Source organism: Balaenoptera ricei, chromosome 1 (assembly GCF_028023285.1).
Source record: "Balaenoptera ricei isolate mBalRic1 chromosome 1, mBalRic1.hap2, whole genome shotgun sequence".
Classification (NCBI taxonomy): Eukaryota; Metazoa; Chordata; class Mammalia; order Artiodactyla; family Balaenopteridae; genus Balaenoptera; species Balaenoptera ricei.
The window spans coordinates 134,440,796-134,450,688 of NC_082639.1; the positions used below are offsets into that span (position 1 = coordinate 134,440,796).

Here is a 9,893-nt window from a genome sequence, read left to right on the forward strand (position 1 = left end):
CAGCCACTCCTGCTGACCTGTCTGTGCATGAGCATGTGCGTGACGGCTCTTTCTCAGTGTCTTTGGGATAACCTTCTGCTAGATATTCTACTTGTGTCTTTACCTGTCTCTTTCTCTCTTTCTAGCCGGAGACCACCCCCATCACCAACTCGTCCCACTATAATCCGTCCACTAGAATCCTCCCTGTTAGACTAAACGAAGTGTCTGGCATGGCAATTAATTACTAATGAATTATGCGAAAGCAAAATATTTGATAACCGTTGCAGTAAATCATGAGTACTCGCATGTGTGGACATCAGTAGGCAAGTAACCAGTTTTACTAATGCATTCATCACTCACCTTCATTGCTCATGATATGTCAAACTTTTGGGGTTTGACTCTTGAAAACTGCTGACTCTTTGAGGCTTTATATGTTGTATCAACCAAAGTAGATTGTATAGTAGCCCGCTACTTTGTGGACCATTGGCCTACCCTGGCATATATTTGGAATTGCTTTGACAACTTTCCCAGGTTATACCTACCAGATAGCCCATTCAATATAATTCTTAAGAAATAAGAGATGGTGGGCTTAGACCTAAATGATACATATTTATTTTCCCACATTCTGTTTTGACTGACGGAAATTATGTTGTCTATTATACATGTTTCCGCCTACTCCGTGATTACCTATTTAGATCCTCTCTCCTTCCTCTTTATTTCATAAAACTGCTAAGAAGTGATTTTTTAAAAATTAGGATTCCTTAAAAATAAAACTTTTCCAGAAGCATGAGGTAGTTTGCCAAGGAAAAGTTAATGCATTGCTTGCTCTAGAGGGCTTCTCATGGCAATGTGTTTTGCTTCAAGGTAGAAGCATATTCAACAGTGAATTAAAGCTTGTTTTTTGGTAGTCAGTCAGTAAATTGGGCTAGTTTCAGAGTTCAAGGAAGAAGCAAAATATCACATCTCTAGAAGTGTCTGCACAAATGTAATTTCTTTATTCACGTATATACTTACCTCCTCACAAGTTACAGTGAAGGCTGACATGGAAAATATTTAATTTTTTATATTGATCTAATTTTAAGCATGGCTAATTATACTTTGACACTAATTCCAGTTGATTTAGTTAGTTAGCGCAAAAATGTCTCCCTTTCCATGCTAATATGTAATTTCCTAATGTAAAAATTTAGCCTACCTTTAAAACAGTTTAATGTAACTTTTTAATCTGTTCTAGGCTTTCTTAATAAATCCTGAGCCTTACTATGGGATAGCCATATTTAAAGAATGGGACCTGGAATGGAAAGAAAAGTTGCCCTAGTTTGAGAGCAGAGCTCACACTCCTACAGTCGGACAACTTCAGAGTCTCTCTCTTTCCAGGTCATTCCAGAAAATAGTATTAAGACATCGAGATTTAAAGCAAATTGGCAAATTCTAACATTTCTAAAATTTATAAGAGCAGCTTAGCCTGGGGGTTAATAGTTCAGTCTTGAGGCTGACTTTTGGACTACCTAGAACTAGATCATTAGCATGTAGGAAACAGCCAGAAGCCAACCGGAATTTTGTCTGCTAACTGTTCCCAGACAGCAGACCAAGTATTCACTGCATAGTTGTGTCCCACGACACCATTTCATATTCTACAGAAGTAAATCAGGTTTAACCAACTGAAATGCCTCCCTTTGAAAGCAGCAAACATGATTTGTATGTTAACTTTAATTTCCTGTGTAGTTTATACCCAAAGCAGACGCCCATAAAGTATGAAGTAAAACTTTTAACCATTATTAAAAAGAGAACTTGCCAAGTTGAATGGCATTGTTTTGAACTTATTCTAAAGGGTTAAAACTAGTCCACTTAGGCAAAAATCAGAGAATACAAGATTTACAAAAAGGGCATTTCAACTTTTAAATTGCAAGTGATTGTATAAAGAACGCCACCCTAAATCACCACCCTAAATCTTCTCATATCTTTTTTTTTCTCATGGAAAAAAATTAACTCTTTGTGAATGGAACAGATGTGCAAGATACATACTGTATTTTTAAAATAGTGTTGCAGCTAAGTGGAAATAAGTAAACATCCATAGTAAAATTAATAGTCTAAAGTGATATCTCTTCACAAAATTCCCTCTTTTTTAGGATCCCCTTTGCTCCTTCTTTTGAATTCTCTAAGATAGGCATCTAACAGATTATATACTTCAGGGTTTGGCTTTGTGCTGTATGTGGTTTTGCGTTTTGCTGTATTTCAAAAATTTCCTTTGGTTAAAGGAAAATGTTGTGGATAACCACTGATGTGTTCTTAGATCAGCACAAACCATGTCAAAGAAAACTGGGGATTTTTTTCCCAAGTTTCTTTGCACCGATTTTATGCATCATAAACAATGGCGTTTGTCACCTTTGGCTTTTGCTCTCAGATTATCACCCCACAGTTTCACTGTCCCAGTTATCTCTTCTTGTGTGTACATTTTTGTTTTATTTTACTTCTAAGTTATTTCTAATAGAACCCAGCCTCCCCTGGAATTTCAGCAGTCATGTTGGAGAATATTTTCAGTTTACTGCAGTACTGTGTCATATGATTAGTATTAATCCCATTTCCCAAAGGGTTTGTATCCTGCTAAAAGGAGATGTCAATGTAAATGAAGTCAGAAGCTCTAGGATGTGCGGAGTGTGAAGTACAGCGTTCATATCAGGCCTTAAGATGGGAATGTCGCTAATGAGCTTTCTAAGTATTTCCCACACACTTGAGATCTTTTGTGTAACTTCATCCTGATTGCTCTGATGTTGTCTACACAACAGATGTAGCTCCATCATGTCTAGTATAATAAAACATAGTGTTTTTAGGATTTGGAAAAGTAAACTGTATATGTTTATTTGATGGGTAAATCTATTTTATTGTCACATGCTAAATCTTGCATGCTTATTGACTAAACTGGAATAGCCATTTACTCAATTGTGGACAGATGATTGAAATAGTATTGAATTAGAGCAGATATATTGCATTTCCAGAAATCATCTACCAAGATTACTCCTCTGAATATTGCTTTTAGCTGTGTTTTGTAACATAGAAGAGCAGTAGGGTCTGTTTAGTTAGCAAATTGCCTACTTGTTCAGATACAAACTCACTCTATTCCAAAACATTATAATAAAACCAAGTTCCTGTGATATAACTATAAGCCTTCTGACCTTAGAATCAAAGAGTAGTCATATAGATGCATTTTATGACTTTTTAGAATAGACTGTAGCCATAATTCTCAAATATGAAATGGGACCTAATACCAGTATGTGATAAACGTTGATGTTTTCTGTGTACACACATATTTTCTAAGCATGTGTCCCTATGTATACAGTATATACATAGTAAATTTGTGTAAGTACATGTATTTTGTGCCCCTTTGGGTAAGTAGCTTTAAAAATCACTTGTTAAAACGCCATAAGCATGAGTGTGATTGTGTGTGTATTGTATATATATGTATATGTTTGGGTGTAAATATTTATACATGTGTGTATGTGTGGGTATGAATATATTTTTTAAACTGTGCTAATACAAGAGTTAGCTTTAGAGTATTTGCCATAATATGTGATAAAAGTGGTTCATTTCTCATAACATACATGAGGTGTACAAAATTTTCTCCAGATTACATTCATTCTGAGAGGCACAAGGCTCAGAACTTCCATGACAACATGGTAGAATAACATCTACAGGCATTTGCATCTAGATTCACAGCATTGCTATCGAAGAAGAAATTATCTTTGCCAATATAGCTAGCTCATAGTAACTGTAAGATCTGGAAACCTACCTTTAAGATCTCTGATTAGAATTATAAATTATTCTTAGATTGCTGAGGTGAATCTTAAAAAGCTAAGTTTGTCTACATAGTCATTTTTTTTTTCTCTACGGTAACTGTCAAAAAATTAAAATAGAGGGATACAGCAGTATAACACAAGTAGTGGATTTTCTGAGTAAGTTTGCTTAAAATTCAGGGAAGAAGTTATGTAACACCTCAGCGGCAGGTCATCCATCCACTTTTTCAGGTAAACATTTTTCATTTGTCAAACAATGTAATTATTTGAAATGGACAGGAATCTCCTTAAGAATAAAGCTTAAATAGTAGGTCTCTAAACTATGGAACTCGATGAAAGAAGATAATATTTGAGACTCAAGCCATGAGTTTTATATCATTTCACTAAGAGGACTGCAAGCTGTGAGCTCAGAGTTTAATGTGAATGAAGCTAGATGGTTTCTAAGAAACAGTTATTCGTTCACTAGATCCCTCATTCCTTTCTTAAAAGCTCAAATGTGTCTTCTAGAACCTTCAGTCATCCTGTCTAGTTGGTATGTTTAACATTACGTGGTGCTCTGTATGGTGAAATTTTAAAAGTATTTTGAAGCATATGTAGTATATGCATTGCTATTTGTATATATGTGTAAGAATGTATGTATGTATGAGAGCAAGAGGGAGGAAACTCAAGGAAGAGTCTCCTGTTTGTCTTAAGACCTGTTCATACTGGTATTATTGGTGAGACTTTTCACCTCTCTGGTCTGGGGTTTCACACATGGCTCAGCTCAAGGCTTCATTCCTTTTTAATTTGTACCCTCAAATTCCTTAATGTAATGTTTTTTAAATTACGATAAAATTACTCTGTCTAATCTCTTGCATTGTATGTTGCCAATTTGCTAAAAATGATTCCTTCCAATCAGAAATTCCACCATTACTTGATTTGTGTTTAATTTCACATGTACAGCCTTTGTTTTGCTTGCCTGTATGTTTCTTTTCTCTCCCTTTTCTGAATCAAACTCCTCTTTTGCTTTTTTATATTAAGAAGCAGTGTACAGAAGCAAAGTCTTGCCTTCTCTGTTGATTCTTTAATTAATTGGAGCCAGAGTACTTTCCACTGTCTTCTTGGCACTTTCAGGCTTTCTTAATGCTGATATATGGATGGACTCTATGAATGGAATTTTTGAAGCAAGTTCCTAAAGCCTGTATCATTCTTGAAGGTCATGTGTACCTATTGTGAAAATGTGAAGCTGTATTTCTGAACCTGAAATAAATGATAACATTTGAAGGACTCCCCCCTTCCTCATTCTTGTATATATTTGAGTCATGTCTATGCTTATCAGTAAGATCTGAGACTTGTAAATATTTATAACTCTTTCGATCACGTTGATCCAGAATTACCAATGTGGAGAATGATAGCATTTGGCATTACTGTCATTAATTTGGGGAAGGATGAGATTTTTAAAGGGAGCAAACTGGACAAATCAAAGGCAGGAGAGTGGGAAACATTTTATTCCTGATTTGAAGTCATTGTTGTACTAAGTTAAAGAAGAACACAAACCTTAGGCAGCTGGAGGGTACAAAGTGACACTTGCCAAGAAGCACCGTGACATTTTGCTATTGAAAAGGAAGTGATCCCGAAAAGCTAGGAAACAGAAGGATGAAGAATACTCTGCCCAAATGGTAGGTCTACAGAAGGCATTTCTGACAAAAAGTAATTAAGTTCCTGACTCAACAGCTGGCCTCCATTGTTTATTCATTGGGCATTGAGGGGAGAAGTTACCCCTTTCAGTTTCCCCAGTATTAAGAGAACAGAAGAGTGTTCAGTCTTACACAAGTCCTTATTCCTGAGTTTCCAGAGAATAGAGAAAGATTCCTTGTTACAAGAGTTTTGATGATAGGTCCCTTATCAACATACATAGACTCAGATTGTGCCGTCTAAAAGCAGGAGACAAGAAGGGAGTGGGAGGGGAGAAATGTTGGTTTACTTTCCCTTTGTGTTCAGGGTGTGCTCTTTGTGAAAAGATGAATTGGAAAGACTGTTGGGTTAATTCACACTTTCTGTTGTGATTTCTTTCTCATGTCTATACATCTTCCATGAGTGGAGCCATCTATGCCTTCAAAGGAAGCTTTTTAATGGAAGAAAGAGTCAGGATGCAAATCATGCTGTGCACTGTGCTGTGAGTGTGTGTCTTACCACATGATTCTGTATTCAGAATAGTTCCTGGTAGAAATTACCAAAACCAAAGGACCTTATTGTAACTATCTGGCAAATTTCCATTTGTATTTTAAAAATAGTTCTGACATCAATATAAGTATCTGCTCAATTAGTTTTCAAGATTCTTGTTTTTCAGCTGGAACCTTTAAATTTCATACTGAGAAGTACTAATTTCATCACACACCTGGCATTGCCACTTTTAAGACCATTTCTTGGTGTTCTTTCACACTGAGGCAGACTGATACTTAGAGTAACATGCAAGAGATGTTGGCTAAAACTACAACCTTAATTTGAAGTTTCCCAGAGTCCATTCCATGAGATTTTAATAAGTTTTACACACACATACACCAAGGATTTCTTGATTGACTATGCTTGGGAAATGATGACTAAAAATTAGATGTTTCTTTACTGGAAGACTCTATAGAAGCTTTAATATCAGATGGCAGGGCTAGTGTCTCCATGTTTCTCAGATTTATTTGACCATCAATGCTTTGTTCATAGAGCATCTCACAGGACTAGCGTTCTGAGGTACATGCCTTAGGAAACACTGCTTTAGTGGCTTTAGGCCAGAGGGGAAAGGCATTGAGTGAGATTGTCCCAGTACAGACTGTCACTAACACGAAGTTGGGTGATAAAATCAAATGTCATGGCAACTGGAGCTCCCAGCTTAGGACCACCCTCCTGGAGCTCTGATGCTTGGGGAGATCCAAGGAGGTAGGTCACATAGGAACAGGGGGCGTGAAAGCAGATAGAGACAGACATGCAATGAGTCCTAGGGGGGCCTTGTGGAGGACTCAGATCATTTTCAATATTACCTTTTCTCTCTCACTCGCCAAAAAAAAAGCTCCTTTAAATTAATTACATTACCCCCATAGTATTCTTGTAAAGGGAGGGATCTAGGTTGACTTAAAAGTGAAGATAAGCAGAAAAGCATTGAGAAGAACGCTTATTCTTACTGCCTTTCTTGTCTCACTTTCCCAAGCCTTCAGGCTCACCAGCTGCTCCGGGATATTAAGTTATCTAAGTGATGGGCAAAGAAAACAAGCAGGGAATGTTTTGTGAGATTGTAACAGAAAAGAAAAAAGTTTTAAGGAAGGCCTTCCCAGGGCTCTTGCCAGAGGAATGTCACCCTAGGAACAGCTTGCAGCACTGAGGTAGATCCAAGAGAATGTGGGTAATTCATCATTCTTCTTATTACTGGAGACTTTTATATATGAATTATGCCCATGTTCCACACACAGCTTTTACTACCACCTTACCTTCCTGTTTCAGCCAAACGATTCTCCGAAGTTATTTTTCAGAAAGCTTATGGAGGTATAACCTGAAATTATAATCTTGAGTAGGTAGAATTTGCTTGTATGGTGAATGCTAGTATGATGAGCTTTAATATGTGTTAGCAACTCAGTATCCCAACTCAGTGTTCCAAACTCAATACTTCAAGTTTTGTATTAGAAGTGGCAATGGTATAAGGTAACTTTGTAGCCCTTCATATAAAAAGCCCCAGTATTTTCAGCACGTGACCTTCAAGCACTTCAGCACTGTGTTAAGTAATATGGAAAATTCTGGAAAAGAAATAGTAAAAACCCAAACTGCCAAGATCCATAATAGAAGTCACTCTCAGCCAGTGTACGGTGTCATCACCAGCAATGCTTTTTTGGCAACGAGAGGAAAGTTAGATACAGGATGAGTGAAGAGGGAAAGAAAAGAGCTAAGGGGATAGATGTCACTCTAGCTGTCCATGAAATATATTCCAAGACATAAAGTTTCTGATCCTGTTTCTAGACTAGAACACCAAACTAGCTCAAACAGAAAAGTGCTTTGGCATATGCTGACAAAATGTCCCTTTTGCACTGTGGACTTGCTGTTCAGTTTAATGGCTCACCTCCCCACCCTGCTGAGGTAATTAAAGTGTTCTAAAGCCCCTTCAGAACTCAGAAATAGTTTCTGTTTGCTGGGCAGGTGATAAATCTCATTGAGCCTGACAGGAATTTAATTACACTTTCTTCATGAAATCACCAGGGATAACCATTACCTGGATCTCTAAAGCTAAAGGCTTGCAGACCCCCCCGCAGTTGAAAGGTTGCAGACCAATAACAGGTTCTTCATCATTTAAATGGATAGGAGGCCTCCTTAAGTTCAGCCAGCTTAAATTGGCCCAAAGAAAAATTGGTCTTGGACTTTGGGGAAGGTAAGGTTGTTTTTTACTGCTGCTCAGAAATAGCCCAGTCAGTATGTCTCCATTAACATCTCATAGAAGATGAAACAGAAGTTTGCTTTCGTTTTTGCTTTTGTTTTTTTTGTAGACTTCATTGCTCCACTCACTGAAGTGTTACAGAAGTAAGATGGAAGTGAGTATGTTGTTGAACACCTGGCTGAGTAGCCAAAAAGAAGTCCCACAGGGAGTAGGGTACTGAACTAACCTGCCGTTCTATGGCTTGCTGTAATGTTGAGCTCATTACCAGTTGGGTTAGAAAGAGGAAATTAAATGTAGACTTCTGCTGGAAACCCGTGGGAAAGCTTCATTGGGCCTGCTGTTTTCCTACTTACAGAGCTGTCCATTGCCATGTAGCGTTTACTGTATCTTCCCTAGCAGCCCATCATCCAGAGAGGCTGATGTCAAAACGAAGCAAAACTCTGGATCCTTCTTTCACCACCAGTGGGCCTGACAAGATGCAGGCCAGGCTAGGGATATGGAGAAAGAGCCAGCAAACCAAATTTCATTTACCCTGGACCTGGTTCAGAATAAAAAAGAACTTCAGTTGCACCTAACTCTAAGACAGAGGGAAACCTTACCCAAAGTCTTTGGGGTCACCATGGAACAGACATAGCCTCATAGTTTGCCTGGGCCTGGAAAGGCTATCACATCAGGATTTCACCTGAAGGAAATTCTTATTTACAAATCCTTTTCCTCCAAGATCGACCCCAGATATTTTCTGCATTGTGATTACACTGCTCATTTGATCCCTTGCCGCCTTCTACTTTCCCTCATCTTAAAGAAATCTCACCTGTCATATTTCTATATCAACTCCCTCTCCCCCTATGGAGATTTCACAACATTTACGGAAATCTTTGGAAATAACCAAATGTCACAAAATCAGGGTTGGGAAACAAATACTCAAGTTATAAAGGTATGCGGCTCTTGTACTGTTCCCAGTTCTCCTGAATACGATTGCATGGATTTATCATTCCATGGTACAAAATAACAAGGTTTTGGCGTGGGCTCAAATGGCTCATACCTAGCACATGGCTGGAAGCAAGGAAACATCCTAGGAGCTGCTCACTATGCCATGTGATATTCTCTCATTTCCCCTGCATGTCTGCATGTTTTCTGTCTGATTTGAGTTTGATTTTTGTGGGATATTTATGCATGCTCTTATTCGGATTTATTTTCTAATTTAAACATTGTTTTCTTCCTCTGCATCTGTGTTTTTCTTTTTCTTTTGTTTTGTTTTCTGTTTTGTTTTCACTAGGCGACCCCCTCCTGCAGTTCCCGGACGACCATCCTAACCCCCATCATTCATCTCCTTTTGTTTCCGACAATATGTCTATACTTGGTATTTAAAAGCCTTTCATTTGCACTATATGTCATATGTACATAAAAACTTTTATTTTTGATCCATGTCTATAATAAAAACAAAGTTTATTCTATATAAAAAATGAAATGTGTTGTTTCTTTTTCTAAAGAAGATCCGAGTTAAAATAGGAGTTTGTTTCAACTAAAACCATGTAAGGTGAAAAATACATAATTTGACCTTTTAAGGTGCTTAAATTGAAAATGATTGATTTTAAGTTCTTAAAGCATTGTGATTGGGGATGCTATTTGGTGGAGAAAAATAATCTATCTTCAGTTGAAATGTCTGTCCAATAGAAGAGTGAAACAAGTAAAAATCCTGGGTGTCTAGAAAAGACACATAGGACTGAATAATTTCAATC

The 9,893-nt window shown here is 37.5% G+C and overlaps 1 protein-coding gene across 4 annotated transcripts in view; it reads left to right on the forward strand.

Moving 5' to 3' along the window:
- DNM3 (dynamin 3) overlaps window positions 1-9,622 on the forward strand; it is a 576,309-nt gene extending 566,687 nt beyond the window's left edge. Inside the window, exon 21 of one of the 4 annotated variants that reach the window (XM_059936430.1) lies at window positions 9,431-9,622. In XM_059936430.1, the coding sequence (XP_059792413.1) occupies window positions 9,431-9,467 (37 nt within the window). In that variant the 3' untranslated portion in view covers window positions 9,468-9,622. Of the gene's footprint in view, window positions 1-125; window positions 667-2,567; window positions 2,834-9,430 lie in introns of those variants that run through there. The other 3 variants (XM_059936401.1, XM_059936392.1, XM_059936424.1) reach the window with 3 other exon arrangements.
- The last annotated feature ends 271 nt before the right edge of the window (window positions 9,623-9,893 follow it).